The following is a 16,737-nucleotide window of genomic DNA, read 5'->3' as shown; positions in this document are numbered from 1 at the left end:
TTGCTCCGAATTATAACTAAAATCCAAACAAGTACATCAGATTAGATCAATGAAAAGAGAAAGGTGTATAGCATCAACATGTGTTTTATTCCACTTTGAGAGATCAGTAAAGTAAATTTAAAAGTTATGATAGGGTTACTATTTATTATACCAAATTTTAATATAGATAATGTTATATACAATTATAGAATACATAAATATCGTGTAATCATTTTAAAAAAGAGTGGATTTTTTCTTTTCATATGGATCTCATATTTATTCACTTTTTTCAAAACGATTGTACGGCGCTTGCACACTCGCGACTGCAAGTACCATTTCTCTTTTAATATAATTAATTATTATTAAAATAATATTTTTTCCCTTTAATTTAATCACAATATCTCACAATCGGCAGTTAAAACTTAATTTACTTTTGTTAACCCTAATTGTGTTAAAGTTGTTTAAAAGTTGTAACTGATCTATCAATTTTAATTTCTAAACTAATTAATTAGGTTAGATCTCATTGTTCAATTTCATTAGATAATGTTTTAGAAAATATCATTAACTGTGAAAGTGGTATATCAAGATCATAGGCTATATGAGCCCCAAAAATCTGAACAAAATAAGTGAAAATATATGGATCTATTCAAAGTACTCTTCGAATTAGGTTTCTACCTTGAGTAGTGTCACACATACTTACAAAACTCATTTTATTAGTTTTATTTTAAAATCTAAATTTCATGATTTTCAATATATCAATAAATGACATGTGGAGAAGTAAATTCTTTATAACCTTTTCTTATGTACATTTAACAGTTTCCGTCGCCTGTGATCATGATCCTATATTTTACTCTGCTCGGTATGTAAGTTAGATGAGTATAGTACTTTTCATCTTAATTTTTTTTTTAATTTACAGTCACACTTACTAAAACTAATGTGACACATTTTATGAAATTTTTATATATAGTAATGTTAAATATAGTTATGAGTTGTATAAGTGACACATACTTCTTTTAAAAAAGAGTGGAAACTATCATTAAAAAATTAATTTTTTTTATGTAATTCTCATATTTATTTATTTTTTTTAAAATAAATACACGACGCTTAATTCCACCACCATTATTTATTTTTTTCCTAGTGCACCCAACATCTACATGAGCATCACACTCCTCTCCACAAATCCTGAAAACAGTAGTAGTACTAGCACACAATTTTGAATGCATACATACTTTAATCTATGAATAATTATAAGATTTTGTAAGAAAAATATTAAATATTCTTTTATATTTATCATAACATGTCAAGATTACATGCAAAATCATATATATTTTTCTTTTTTAAAAAAAGTTTTTGGTATCGATTAATCATCAATCTCATATCTATATATGATTGACACGTTAATAAATGACAAAATAATGATAGTTGAAACGATATTAAGTAGTATTTCTCCTAACCGATCGATCGGCCAGTACTTCATCATGAGTTCATGTAATTTGTTTATATATATATATATATTAATTTTTTTGGGTTTTCAATATATAATAGTGGCAACAGGGTGTTGTATATCATTTTGATTGAAAATGACGAGTATGGACCAAATATTTTGAGGGTTTCCAATCCACATGCAACTTGACCCTTGAAAAATATTCAACAACCAAAAGAGTTATTGCACTGAACATATTTTTGTCATTTAGCAATTATTTTATTATTGAATCGCAGTCTACTTTTTAAATATTCTATATATCAAATGCCAATTAATAAAAACGAATTAATTAAGTGGAAGATCGATCATGATTCATGAATAGTTGACTTACCTTTACTTAATCATATACCTGTAACGTACCTACAGAAATATTTATATTTTAATCCAATCATTAATACAGTACTACTACTGCTGCTGCTGCATGCAGATGATCAAATCATTTCTAGCTAGCTCTGGCTGGCATCTACCATTTTGAAATTTAAATTTTAAAGATCATCATCTAAACCATCCTTTTCGAGTGATCTGTCTAGTAATCCAAAGATAAATGGATCAGCTTAATTGGTGATTATGATCATTATATATGATTAATTTAACGAGATGATCAATAGATCAAGATCAATATATAGAGGGATTTTTACAAATTAGAAACTATATCATGTCATGTGTGTTCAAAAATAAAATCAAGATTAATTTAATATGTATTTTTTCACTATAAGTCAAGATTTATTAATAAAATCAATATATATATATATATATATATAATCCCTTTTTAAAAAAAAAAAAAAAAAAGTTGGTGGAACTGCCATGCATGAAGATGCCAGGAAAGTGTGTATTATTTGCCAAGAAATGCGTGGTTTCCTTCAGCGTAAACGACCTGATTTCAGCATTGACTTGGCTTCCCTTTTGGCTTTTAGGTCTTGTCCTTGGCATTTTTTTATTTTTTATTTTTGTGTGGATGCTTATAAAATTTAGTTTACACTTGATATCTTTGAATTTAGAAATTATTTTATTTCATCTTATTCTATTATTATAATTTTTTTAAATTTTTACATAAAATATAATAAATAATTTAATTTTTTTAAATATTAAAATAATAATAATATTAAAAAATAATATTTTAATAAAATTCTTTTTAACTTTTATATTTCATTTAAAATCATCTTATCTCATCTATAAACATGAACCGTCCCTTATTTAATTTGTGCTATCTTAAAAGGGCTCCACAGCCTCCTCTACTTTCAGCTCAAGCCATAAGTCCAAGTTATATGGCTTCATTCATTTTAAAAGTATATGACAACAGGTTAATTAATATGGGGATTTTGTGATTAAAAAAACCAGAACTAGTTTTCTTTTATTGCAACGAGTAAACCAATTTAGTTGATTCACTTATTTTTCTTAATTGTTTTTAAAAAAAAATCTCTCTCGTTAATTTTGGCCTATTTCAATCGGTATTTAAATAAATTTATTCTATTATTAAGTCCGTATATAGATCACATAATTTATATCACTTAAATAATAAGATTTACTTTTGTAATATTTAAATTATAAAATTTATATTCCAAATCAAATTACGTCATTTAAGTACTTTATTAGGTGTGCTATACACATGCACAGGCTTGAAAATATTTTTTTTATTTGATTACATACCATTTTTTTTTTCAAATTATTTTGAATAATGCTATACACCGCACTACTATCATATTTTCATCCCACTATATAAGATGTGACACATTTATTACTATTAAATGATATAAATATTTAATAATAATAAATTTATCACATCTTAAATAATAGAATAGTAATGTTGTATATAGAAATTTTCAATTATTTTTTTATTGTTTGAGAAAGTAAGACCCTGATTAATTAATTCTACTAAATTAGGACAACACTAGCTGCCATGCCCTCCAGTGCATTTTCATTTTTTTTTTCATTATTCATTTAAATATTTTCAAACTAATTATTATAAATTTTTCAAACTAATCATTATAACTTTTCCAAACTTTCAAACAAAAAATAAAAAATAATTCAATTTTTTCAAATCTCCAAATAAAAATAATATTAAGAAACTTTATTATAATAATATTTTAACTTTATAATATTTTTTATTTAACTTTTTTCTCTCTCATTTTTTAAAATTTCATAAAACACTCAAATTATTACACTATTATTCATAAAATTTTAATCTCATCTCACAGTACTCCAAACTTTTACTAGCATTTTCATTCTATTAAAATAGGTCAAACATCGTCGGAGGGTTTGGGCATGCATCTCGTTGGATGTCCTTTTAGTACTGATCATCATGTGTTATCATTTAAGTTCACATAAATGAGAACTTCCTGGGATGGTACGTACAGCAGTCAAATGTTTTGAATTAATGGGGGCGTCCGTCAATAATTCACATTGATGATTAGGGACCCTACATATATTCGTTCATATTAGAGATGTCGGCCTCCTTCTCACCACTTATCCAAATTATATGGCATCAAAATTAATTAGGGTTCAATATATTACACCTCTAAATAAACGAATACGACATCAAAAAACCAAAACAAAGAGAATTATATTACATTTCAACGCCAAAAAGTCTCTCACTAGTTATTTGCACATCACTAATCTTTTTTTTTTTTTAATTTTAATTTTAATTTTCACCGTGTCTCCAAAAACAAAGTTACAACTGATTGCAGGGATAGAGGTGCACAGGCTTTCGGCAATGAGTCTTGCACAAATGAATTACTCTATATACAGTCTCAAAATAGAAACTACTCATGCAAATTTATATAGTTATATTTAAAAAAAAATTAAAATTAAAATGATATCAATTTTAAAATGATATTTTTTTTCCTTTTATCCTCATTCATCAATGGGATTGCACACGTAGTTTTCCACTCAATATTACAAATATAATTTTCTTCACAAATATAATTCAAATAATTTAAGTGAAGATTCTCTAAATTTGATGGTCCTTAAAATTTATTTGCGCAAGAGAGTTATTACCTTAAGCATATCATTAGCTATTTATAATGTACATGAAAAATCTTAATTTAATTAAACATGCTATGTGGGTCAATTGTGAATTAAGCAGATTAATATGAAATCGATCAATTTATTAATCCCGTATAATCAGGTTGTAGTTCTTTAATCTAGCATCATATTCTTATCGAATTTGCAAATTTATTTATTTATTGATAATATCAAATATTTCATTCACAATGACAATGTATACATATAAACAGATAACACATTACATCTCAGCATCTAACAAGATTTGAGCTAGGAGAAAATCTGGACATTGATGCCATTGTATAGTATCATCAATAAGTCGTGCATGTCGAACCAATAAATGAGCTACATCATTCTCTTATCGTCCAACATGAGTCACTCCATAAATCATGAACTTATGAAGGAGAGTCACTTCATAAGCCATGAACTTACGAAGGAGAAGTTGAATCTACCCGTCAAAAGATTCTGACTTGATAAAGTAGCACCGCTTGCTCGAATCAAATCAATAACAACCAAGCAATCTCCTTCTAGCTAGTATCAAATCGGAATGCAAAACCTATATGCAAAACCATTTGCAAACCTCGAAATGCAGCCATAGCTTTTATTTCATCAACATCAAGCAGATTAGTTTCCTCTCCATTATCATTACGAACAATCACCCCAAGTCTAACATGACTAAAAGATTGAAACAACGCACCAACAAAATTAAGTTTAACCTTACATTGTGGTGGTGGACTCGACGAAAAAACAGTCTTTGCTAATTGCTTGCTAGCAAATGATGAGACTTTACAATTATATAGCTCTTAGCATAGGCAAGACACTTATCTACATTAATGTACATAACCCCAGAGTCTTGTTGTTGAAATAAATGATAGTTTCTATATTTCCACAGACTCCAAACAATGGTACGTAAAAGCGGAACACTACTCAAAAGTCAAATCGCAAATTTATTAGTTATTATAATTAAGTGACTGGGAATCCAGAGGATTTAGCATTTAGGGTGCGTTTGGAACATAAACTACTCTCAACTCATCTCAACTTATCATTACAACTTTTTTAAATCTCAATATAAAATATAATAAATAATTCAATTTTTTCAAATCTTATTATAATAATAATATTAAAAAATAATATTCTAATAATATTTTATCATCTCAACTCAACTCACTTCAACATCTAAACTCAACCAGTAGCATTCCCCAAACACGTGTTTTAAACATGCATGGCAAACCAAAAGGTGAAGCCGGAATTTTATAATTAAATAGTCTCAAATACATCCGTAAGTATTAGAACATGGAAAAACTCTTACACGTTCTTTCCATGGCTTCTATTTATTTATTAGTTGTCATTTTTTTTTTCCTTTTAAGTTTTCTTCGATCATATTAAAATAATAAACTACAAAATGGAGAATATCACTTAAACTAATTCTTAATTTATAAATATAAAGATAATCGTTTTTGGCGCAAGACATGTGGACTGCCAAACTTAATTATCCACCTATAAATATTTACCAAAAGCGCGGGAATCCTTTATAGATTTCACAAGTCAATCACTGAAACCACGTGGATTGTCTATAGGAAAAAGTTACTTTACCGCACAAAGCTATTTGACAGCGTTGCGAAAAAACAAAATAATAATATATTTTTTTATTTAATGATTAAAGAAGTGATTTTTAATATATTGATGTATTTTTTTATATTTTTTTAAAATTTTTAAAAATGATACAAAAATATGAATAAAAAAATTGGATAAAAAAAAAAATACTAACTTTACACTAACGGTCACTTGCAATGGTAAGCTGCAAGTGGCACGCTAGCTTTACTCTTATCTATAAGTGCTATGTCAACCATTAAGATTTAATATATTTATTTAAAATAATTTTAATTAGATGAGAGTAAAGGATGGAAATTTGTGTTTATAGTTGTGTCAAGTTATGAACATTTGACTATATGAGTCAATATGACCCCGACCCGTTAATCTAATCGTGTCAAAATTTCAAATTCTAATCTGATCCGTTTAAATAATAGGTCGTGTCGTGTCAATCATTTTGACTTGTTTAATAATTAATTAAAAATAGGTCAACACAACACAATTAATATCAATCTGTTTAATGTAGATGAGGTAAACTAGCATGCATAACCCATTTGACCTTATTAATATAATTTCACATAAAAATTAAAATCTATATTTATTAATAGCCACAATAACAATAAAAAAAAAACAATAAATTCTTTAAATTTTAACCTATAATAAGATTATGGTGTTTAGCATTACTCTTAGATGAGACATCAATCTACATATATATGTGATTGGAATGATCAATTACTCACAATTTCTTTATTCTTCGGACATCATGAACATTATTTCAAGGTTAACTCTAAGGCTGTGTTTGGGTGACCAAGTGTCCTCAACACTTTCCAAGTATTCTCGTACTTTTGAAAATACTTCACATACCAAACAACTTAAAATACTCTCAATGGGACCCACAAACTCACTTCAATCTCTACTCATAACTATTCACAAACATTCTATAATACTTATCACTATTATATATAAATAAAAAATAAAATCACTATAATATTTATAACTATTAAATATAAATAAAAAAAATCGTTATAATATATAAATAAATAAAATCACTATAATATATAAATAAAAAATAAAAACACTATAATATATAAATAAAAAATATTTATCACTATTATATATAAATAAAAAATAAAATCACTATAATATTTATCACTATTAAATATAAATAATAAAATCATTATAATATATAAATAATAAAAAATCACTATAATATATAAATAAAAAATATTTATCACTATAATATATAAATAAAAAATAAAATTACTATAATATATAAATAAAAAATAAAATCACTATAATATATAAATAAAAAATATTTATCACTATAATATATAAATAAAAAATAAAATCACTATAATATATAAATAAAAAATAAAATCACTATAATATTTATCACTTTTAAATATAAACAAAAAAAATCATTATAATATATAAATAATAAAAAATCACTATAATATATAAATAAAAAATATTTATCACTATTATATATAAATAAAAAATAAAATCACTATAATATATAAATAAAAAATAAAATCACTATAATATATAAATAAAAAATAAAATCACTATAATATTTATCACTATTAAATATAAATAAAAAAATAAAATCATTATAATATATAAATAATAAATAAAATCACTATAATATATAAATAATAAATAAAATCACTATAATATTTATCACTATTAAATATAAAAAAAATCATTATAATATATAAATAAATAAAAATCACTATAATATATAAATAAAAAATATTTATCACTATTATATATAAATAAAAAATAAAATTGCTATAATATATAAATAATAAATAAAATCACTATAATATATAAATAATAAATAAAATCACTATAATATTTATCACTATTAAATATAAATAAAAAATAAAATCACTATAATATATAAATAAAAAATAAAATCACTATAATATATAAATAAAAAATAAAATCACTATTATATATAAATAAAAAATAAACTACTATAATATTTATCACTATTATATATAAATTAAAAATAAAATCACTATAATATATAAATAAAAAATAACATTACTATAATATTTATAACTATTATATATATATAAATAAAATCATTATAATATTTATCACAATTATATATAAATTAAAAATAAAATCATTATACTATTTATCATTATTATATATAAAAGTAAAATAAAATCACTACAATATTTATTAATATTAAAAAATCACTATAATAAAATCATTATAATATTTATTACTAAAAATAAAATCACTATAATATTTATGGGACTCACACATTTATCAACTACTTACTCAAAAGTCAACAACTCAACATACTTCACACATCCAAACAACTTAAAATACTCTCAATGGGACCCACAAACTCACTCCAATCTCTACTCATAACTATTCACAAACATTCTCAACACTTCTCAACACTTTTCAACACCCAAACGTACCCTAAGAGTAATGCTAAACACCATAATCTTATCTCACTTTCATCTTTTTACCTAGTGGAATGTAAATGTGATGTAAGTGTGGTATATAGGATTTTACTAACTCTAATGACAACCCATTTTATGGTCTAGGTGGTGATCGACCCTAGTCTCAAATAGGTGGTTAGCCATCCCTTTGCATCAAGTGGTTAGAGATGTCCTACTTCACATTTCATTAAAATTATTTTTAATTTTATTTGATTTTTTATTTTAAATATAAAATAATTATATTTTGAAAGTCATGAACATTCATTTTGAAAAAGAATAAGATTTATTATTAAAAAATTTAATCTTTTTCGTATAATTCCATATTTACCCTTTTTTTAAAAAAAAATATATAAAATTTACATAATTTAAAATTACAAATATCAATTTTCAATAATTGTTACAAAATAGTAAGTTTATACTTTTTAACCACTTTGGTAATTACAAATTAAAGAGCTTTGAAGCCGTAAGCCAGTTCATAAGCCGATGGATCCCTGTTTAGTCAAGTCATTATTTATGGAATTCCAATCCATGCAGCCATGACAATCACGCTGCACTTTCTCACAACAACCACCGGTAAATACCCCACGCTACACTACTGACGACACCAGAAATTTGTGCTCTTTTGTTCCACTCTCTCTCTCTATAAATATCACCTCAGAAATCGCAACATAGTACACTCGCACCTGACAATTATATAGCCAACCACCAAAGCTAGCTCCCTTATCACTTTCTTTCTTCCTCTGATCAAACCCATCTTCTCGGCATGGCCGGCTCTCTGGTTTTCACAGTACGAAGGCGCGAACCAGAACTGGTTTCTCCATCTAAGCCCACACCCCACGAATTCAAACAACTCTCTGATATCGACGATCAAGAGGGTCTTCGTTTCCAAATCCCGGTGATTCAGTTCTACAGATATGATCCCTCGATGAAAGAAAGCGATCCCGTGAAAGTCATCAGAGAGGCACTTGCAGAAACTCTGGTGTTCTACTACCCATTTGCCGGTAGGCTTAGGGAAGGGCCTGGCAGGAAACTTGTAGTTGAATGCACGGGTGAGGGTGTCTTGTTCATCGAGGCCGATGCCGACGTGACACTGAAACAGTTTGGTGATGCTCTTCAACCTCCATTTCCATGCTGGGAGGAACTTCTTTTTGATGTTCCGGGATCCGGAGGAGTCCTTGATTGCCCATTACTGCTTATTCAGGTACATATTCAACTAGAGAACTCGCTAAGGATTTTGAAATTTACATATATATATTAGAAATTGTTGTGTTGCTGTGTTGACTCATTCTATTGGGATATCCGACTTGAAGGTGACACGTCTCAAGTGCGGCGGGTTCATCTTTGCGCTGCGCCTCAACCACACCATGAGCGATGCTGCTGGCCTGGTCCAGTTCATGGCGGCCGTGGGAGAGATAGCTCGCAGATCAAGTGCCCCTTCCATCCCGCCAGTGTGGCAGAGGCATCTCCTCAACGCGAGGGACCCACCGCGCTTGACGCGCACGCTCCACGAGTACGATGAAGTGGCTGACACGAAAGGGACCATCATCCCCCTCGACGACATGGCTCATCGCTCCTTCTTCTTCGGCCCCACCGAGGTTTCCGCCCTCCGCAGGTTCGTGCCGCACCACCTCAGCCAGTGTTCCACGTTCGAGATACTTACCGCCTGCCTCTGGCGTTGCCGTACCATGGCACTCCAGCCCGACCGCGACGAGGAGGTTCGAATTCTGTGCATAGTCAATGCGCGTTCCAGATTCAACCCTCCATTGCCGACCGGCTACTACGGCAACGCTTTCGCGTTCTCCGTGGCGCTCACGACCGCCGGAAAGCTCTGCGACAATCCGTTGGGCTATGCTTTGGAACTGGTGAGGAAGGCCAAGAACGACGTGGACGAGGAGTACATGAGGTCGCTGGCGGATTTGATGGTGATTAGAGGCCGACCCCACTTCACGGTGGTGAGGACGTATCTCGTATCGGATGTGACACGTGCCGGGTTTGGAGAGGTTGATTTCGGATGGGGCAAGGCTGCTTATGGTGGGCCAGCCAAAGGTGGTGTAGGAGCCATTCCAGGAGTGGCGAGCTTTTATATTCCATTTAAGAACAGTAAGGGAGAGGATGGAATAGTGATGCCAATCTGCTTGCCTGCGGTAGCCATGGAAAGATTTGCGAAGGAGATGGATTACTTTTTGAAGGAAAATCAAGATAGTGGGAAGAAATCCACTTTCATTGCGTCTAGCCTGTGATCCCCACAATCTTTTACCAAAATGGCTGTGCTTGTTGTAAGATAAAAGAGAGATAATCCAATCCATCCATATCCATGTGATGATGTATTATTATTTTTTATTAGTATTATATGCAATAATAGTGTGTGCGTACTTTTGTTAATTTTGTTTTTGTGCCCTTTTACTATAGTGCTATCATATAAAATCATATCAATTTGTGAGATTATTTTTAAATTTTTTTTTATAACTGTAACACTTCTCTTTATTTTCCTAGTAATCCTTTGTGTTGTAATACTCTTCAATGATAGGAAATTTTCTCAAATGGTCAAATGGGTTTCTCCTTTTCTCAAATTTCAACTTTTTAATTCATGAATTTGGTTTGTTTTTCTTATCAATAAGTTATGTTATAAACTACCCCTTTATCTATTGTTTTAATATTATTAATTTATTGGCAGTGCGGTGAGAACTGAGACCAATAACCTTTCTAATCGTGACGTCTAAAATTTTAGGCATTCTCGGCCCAAGTTAAAGTCCATAGCTCTCCTCTTTCGTGGCCGTTATTTGTTACCCGCTTCGAGGGCGAGCGAAGCTCCATAACTGCGGAACCAGAGTCTGAGTGATGGCCCAGACGCTGATAGTGCGCCCGTACGTTTTCGCAGCCTCGTCGCGCGCGGCAAGGAGTCTCTTCCTCCGCCAAGCCCAGCCAACGAAACCCTTTGTCTCCGCTGTACTATTCACTAGAGCGCGCACCAAACTCCGAAGTCATAGTAAAGATGGTATCGGAGAAGCTTATTGTTATGGAAGGTCATCCGGGTTCGGGTTTCCGACGGTGGGTGGTCGGTGCTTCAGCTCACCAGCCGCGCACGTGAACGATGCTGGCTCCGTAGAATCCCCGCTCATGCAGTCCATGGAGAAAAAGGTGAGCAATGTTAAGTGTTGTGCTTTTATTGGATTTGTTTCCGGGAAAATATTTTTTGCTTTGATTGTTGAATTAGTAATAGAGTTTTAGTATAAGATTTGGAATTTGATTCGTATTCAATCAAAACTGAGCTTTCAAGTCTTGAAAATTTGAAATGGGTAAAATTGCCCTTGAACCTAAATGGATATGCAAGTTCAGGCTCTTTTCTAGAATGGTTTATAGTGAGTAATTAGGAATGATGTTAAGAACCTGGAGGGTGAATGTATGTAATGGAGGAAGATGAATACGTTGGAGACGGTGGCTGCAAGGAAGAGAACAGAGTGCACGGAAGATGTTTGATAAAAAGACTATGAGAAATTTGTATTGCCACGGGAGTGCTTCGAGGGCTCCCAACCTCCTTACAATAAAATTCTCTTACAATAAGATTCTTCAATGCGTTCCTCTCCACTCACTTTCCTTCTTATTCTTACATTTCTCTCACTTGTAACTAACTCTTCAAAATGATAAACTAACCTCACTGACTTCAAATTCAAATGACAGACTCAATATTGAAATTCATCTTTACTTTGTAATGCACAGGCTTTTAATCCCAGCATTGTCCCAACGCACTGTTTGAAGTCTTCCAACTCAAACGGTGCGTTTAACAGTTATTAAATGCCCAAAACATAACATAAAACACACGCACCCATGCCCAATTCAAAACGCACGCACACTGCTCAGATTTCACCCGAAACGCACGCACCCATTCACGACTCCACATCAAAACGCATGCACACCGACTCTGCCTTCAGGACCTCGCTACGCACCGTTTCCCTTTCCTTCTGACATTGTCGTTCCGAGTTATGCACTTAAGCACTTAACGCTTAACACTTCAGCCTTCACTTCTCACTTCCAGTTCAACGCCCATTAGTTTCTCTACTCTATGGTTCTTCGTGTTCTTGTCCCAATGCTAGCCGCCGGTTCATGACAAATGAGTTTTTGGCAAAAGGGCTGAACAAGCCGACTGTACCATAAAATAAGAAATTCCCTATGAGAAACAATAATAGACGTTTTAAAAAATAAAGACAAAAATAAAAGGAAGAGGGAAAAGGGGGAAGAAACAAGAGAATTTTCTGTACAAAGACTACAAATTGAAACTGTTCCTATATGGTTCTTTAAGGATTTGACACCTTGGATTAGGAAATGATAATCTTATTGGCAATTCTATCTCGAAATCCTTTTCAAGAAAATACTCCATTCTGAATAGCCGCTATCACAATGGTCAGATATTGAATCACAGTGAATGACTTCCTAATCTGCCGTCCTCTTCTGTTTTTATTATAAGTAAAACAAGTATTTATTAATCCAACAACTATCAATTACAAAGTTAAAAATGGCCTAATTATGTAGGTGCATTAAAAACTAAGAAGTCATGAAGGTCTATGCCATTAAAGTCCACAACAATGGCCCAAGTACAAAAAGTCCTAAAAAATAACATTTTTAGCTCCGCCAAAGATCTCTCTGTCTTCAAAAGTCCTCTCATTGTGCTCTTGCCACAAGCACCACATAATACAAATGGGGATCATCTTCCAAACCGCTATGATCTGTCTCACACCTCGAATTGAGGTCCAGCAAGCCAATACATCCAACACGGTTTCCAACATAACCCACACTAAGTCCATTCTTTTAAACACCTCATCCCATAGAGTCCCGGCTACCTCACAATGTAAAAGTAAATGATTAACCGACTCACCCCCACTTTTACACATGCAACACCAGTCAACAATGATTATCCTCCTCTTTCTCAGATTATCCGTAATGAGAATCTTGCCTAAAGACACTGTCCACACAAAGAAAGAAGCTTTGGGAGGAGCTTTATGACGCCAAAGCCTCCTCCAGGAAAACTGTATCTCAGGAACTTGTGTGAGAACCTTATAGAAGGAACGAACAGTGAACACCCCTTTCCCTGCCGTCTTCTTCTTTAGATGACATTCTGATCTATACATCATCACAACTGCTTAATTTTTTCCAAAAGGATTTTCAAGGTTACTATTTCAAGCTTTCCCCTAGCCAAAACTTTATATTGAAGTCAAGGCCTATTGTCTTGCCTAGAAGAAACATTGACTTTAAATGTTGGAAAGGCTTCTCCTTCCTTTTAGGTTATTAATACGAACCCGAACCAATTTATGGTAAATAAGGTGATGGTTTTAATCCTCTTCTCATTAAATATTTCCATCATTATTTATTCTGGAGGTCTAAGAGGGACTAAACAAGGATGCAGAAATACTGCACTTATTCTGCTCGTAGCAAATTGAAGAGAGAGAGGGATGGGTAGTCTTCTTATTTTATGTGTGTGTGTGTGTTGTGAGAGAGAGAGAGAGAGAGAGGATGACTATGTCATTAGTTTGCGCGTGATTTTGACAGTGGCTCTTTCTGTAGATTGATTTGTGATTTGGAAATCCCTACATAAACAGTTACTCCAGAGAGATGTTGGGGGGGGAGGTTGATATTCCAATATGCCAAGATCGGATTATCTATATATTTTCTTTAGTTGTTATTTTCTGTTCCTGTTTCTTTTTAGAGTTGATTGTGCTTGTCCACCTCCATCAAAAAGCTTCTTGTTTTATTTTTTTTCAATAATTAAATGAAGTTGCCTGCCCTCTTTACAAATGATATGTTTGGCATGCTTCAACAGATCAAGGAACATCTGAATGCAGAATTAGTCACTGTAAAAGATGCTTCTGGTGATGGACGGCATGTCAGGTAAGCTCATGTGCTTGTTGGCTTATGTCTATATATCTGGAAAACTAAGATCATAATGGAAAAACTTTATTCAATTTTGCTTGATTCCTTTATCAATCGATTGATATATCATTTTCAATGTAAGAAGTGACTGGAATTTACTGGGCTAGTGGGCTGTATGATTAATGGCAATTCCCCATATTTACCGTTGTATGTAAATGACAGTACATTTAGTACGGTATCCAAATAAAGCCGTTATTATTGATGGCATCAAACTTTCTGAACGTTTTAGTGATGGCATGCTCTTATTAGCACTCTAGTGTTCTCTATATGGTACATCAAAAGGAAAAAAGAACCCATGATTTTCTGCTAAAAAAGAATTTGACTGGATTGTTGTATAGGCCATCACCCAGGCGTTTTCCCCTGGAGAAGAATTTGAAAAATACCATTGTACTTTTGAAAATGAATCTTCATGATTAATGCTATCAGAGCAGAATGCATGATAAACAGTAGGGAGGTTTCCGCTTCAGTGCATCAGTGTTCTTATTTTGCATAGAAACCTTGTATTTCCATATGAATTCAATCTCTTGAAAATGATTGACCCCCTCAGGATTCACTTTGTAGTGTTTATCAATGCACTTGAGAATATGATATTTGTATTACTTGTTCAATTAATTCAATTGTATAACATGGAGCGATGCAGGTAAATTGAAATGTTTTAAGTCTCCAGTCTAACAGGTTCGAACAACAATGCTTGCAATATGTAATTGATTAAACTATCCACCCAAAAAAGTTTATGCATAAGGCACCTCACGGCCGCATTAACCTTTTTTTTCTTTTGACCTAAGGAATCCGCTTCATGCATGTTAAGATATCCCCAAGTGCGTGAACATCAGATTATTGGATCATGTAGCATGTATATGTTAGATAGATGTGTGGCATTATTTAGCCATGAGACTGATCCAACCTGCCATGTGCTTGCAGCATTGATGTTATCTCTTCAGCCTTTGAGGGACAATCAGCTGTTAACAGGCAGAGGATGGTGTACAAAGCCATCTGGGAGGAGCTTCAGAGCACAGTGCATGCAGTTGACCAAATGACTACCCGAACCCCCAACGAAGCAGCTTCTAAAAAGTGATGAAGACTGAGGCCACTAGATTCATTTTAATGGATTTTCTGGTTGCAAGTCTTGTGATAAAAGTATGTGCCTCAGTTGTCTGTTGGAATCACCATCTTTTACATTCTATTATCCGAACAGCTTGCACTTGACAGGACTGATTAATTGTTTTTTTTTCCCATTTTACTCTTATGCATGACTTTTTCGACATAAAATGTCAAGGTCTTGGCTGAAAAGGAAAAATAATGGTATGTTTTTCATGATCTATCGATAACATTTACCTAATTGGAAAATGCTAGTCTTCTCACTCGTTCTTCCCGCTGAAAGTTACCGCTATGACTTTTTAAATTTTTTTTAATATTATTTTTTTAAATGATTAAGTAAGTATTTTTTAATAATATTATAATTTTTTAAAAATGTCAAAAAATACATGAAAAAAAAGTAAAAAAAAAAAAATATAGAAAACATTAGCAGGGAGCCCTAGCAGGAGCTCCCAGCGGTGGGAGTAGCACCGACCTTACGTAATTAGACTCGTTAGGTACACCATTCGATAATTTATTTTCTTTAATGGGAGATTTTTTTTCTTGATATTAGAAAAAATATGAGGTAAAACCTTCTTATTTGGATACAAATGTCTCGATTCTTTTATTTTCTGTATTATATTTTTTTGATCTCTCTGCCTTTCTCTTATTGTATAAAATGATTTTCAACGAAATATGTTAGTTATTAGACATGGCCTAACTTTTTGCTATCTTTATTCGGGAAAAAAACCGAAAAAGAAAAGAAAAAAGTAGAGGGTATTTACTATCGAGTAATGCTCTTAACATCTTTTAAAAATATAAAAAATGCGAGAAAGGAGATCTTTTGCGATCAAGATGATGTAGTTTTAATTTCTTAGATGGAAGATTTTTTTTTCTTAATATTAGGGCAAAAAAAAAAATAATGAGATAAAACCTTTTTATTTTATATACAAGAGCTAGATACAGTCTCCATTTAGGGATTGTAATGTAAGTCTAGGTAATTTTATTTTTAAATTTTTTTAAAATTACAAAACTGTCCCTCTTGAAATGATGCTTTTTCTCATTTAATAAGGGGCTTGTACATGCAATCCTCAAGTGGAGACTGTAAATAGAATTTTTCTTTATACAAATCTCTCGATTCTTTTATTTTCTGTATTATATTTACTACTTTGGTTTATTTTTTAATTTTTTTAAATCTCTCTGCCTTCTCTTATTGTATTTCTC

General features: G+C 31.5%; 2 protein-coding genes across 2 annotated transcripts; both read left to right on the top strand.

Moving 5' to 3' along the window:
• Nucleotides 1–9,177: 9,177 nt before the first annotated feature.
• Nucleotides 9,178–10,899, top strand: LOC108996627 (benzyl alcohol O-benzoyltransferase-like). Its single transcript, XM_018972622.2, has 2 exons — nt 9,178–9,718; nt 9,828–10,899. Exons 1-2 carry the CDS (start codon nt 9,281–9,283, stop codon nt 10,755–10,757), a joined length of 1,368 nt encoding a protein of 455 aa, XP_018828167.2. The 5' UTR covers nt 9,178–9,280; the 3' UTR covers nt 10,758–10,899.
• A 273-nt stretch (nt 10,900–11,172) lies between these two features.
• Nucleotides 11,173–15,786, top strand: LOC108996603 (protein BOLA4, chloroplastic/mitochondrial-like). Its single transcript, XM_018972583.2, has 3 exons — nt 11,173–11,655; nt 14,330–14,397; nt 15,361–15,786. Exons 1-3 carry the CDS (start codon nt 11,356–11,358, stop codon nt 15,512–15,514), a joined length of 522 nt encoding a protein of 173 aa, XP_018828128.1. The 5' UTR covers nt 11,173–11,355; the 3' UTR covers nt 15,515–15,786.
• The last annotated feature ends 951 nt before the right edge of the window (nt 15,787–16,737 follow it).

The sequence above is a fragment of the Juglans regia genome, chromosome 13 (assembly GCF_001411555.2).
Source record: "Juglans regia cultivar Chandler chromosome 13, Walnut 2.0, whole genome shotgun sequence".
NCBI lineage: Eukaryota > Viridiplantae > Streptophyta > Magnoliopsida > Fagales > Juglandaceae > Juglans > Juglans regia.
The sequence above is the reverse complement of the archived record's forward strand: the minus strand, read 5'-3'. Positions and strand labels throughout refer to the sequence as shown.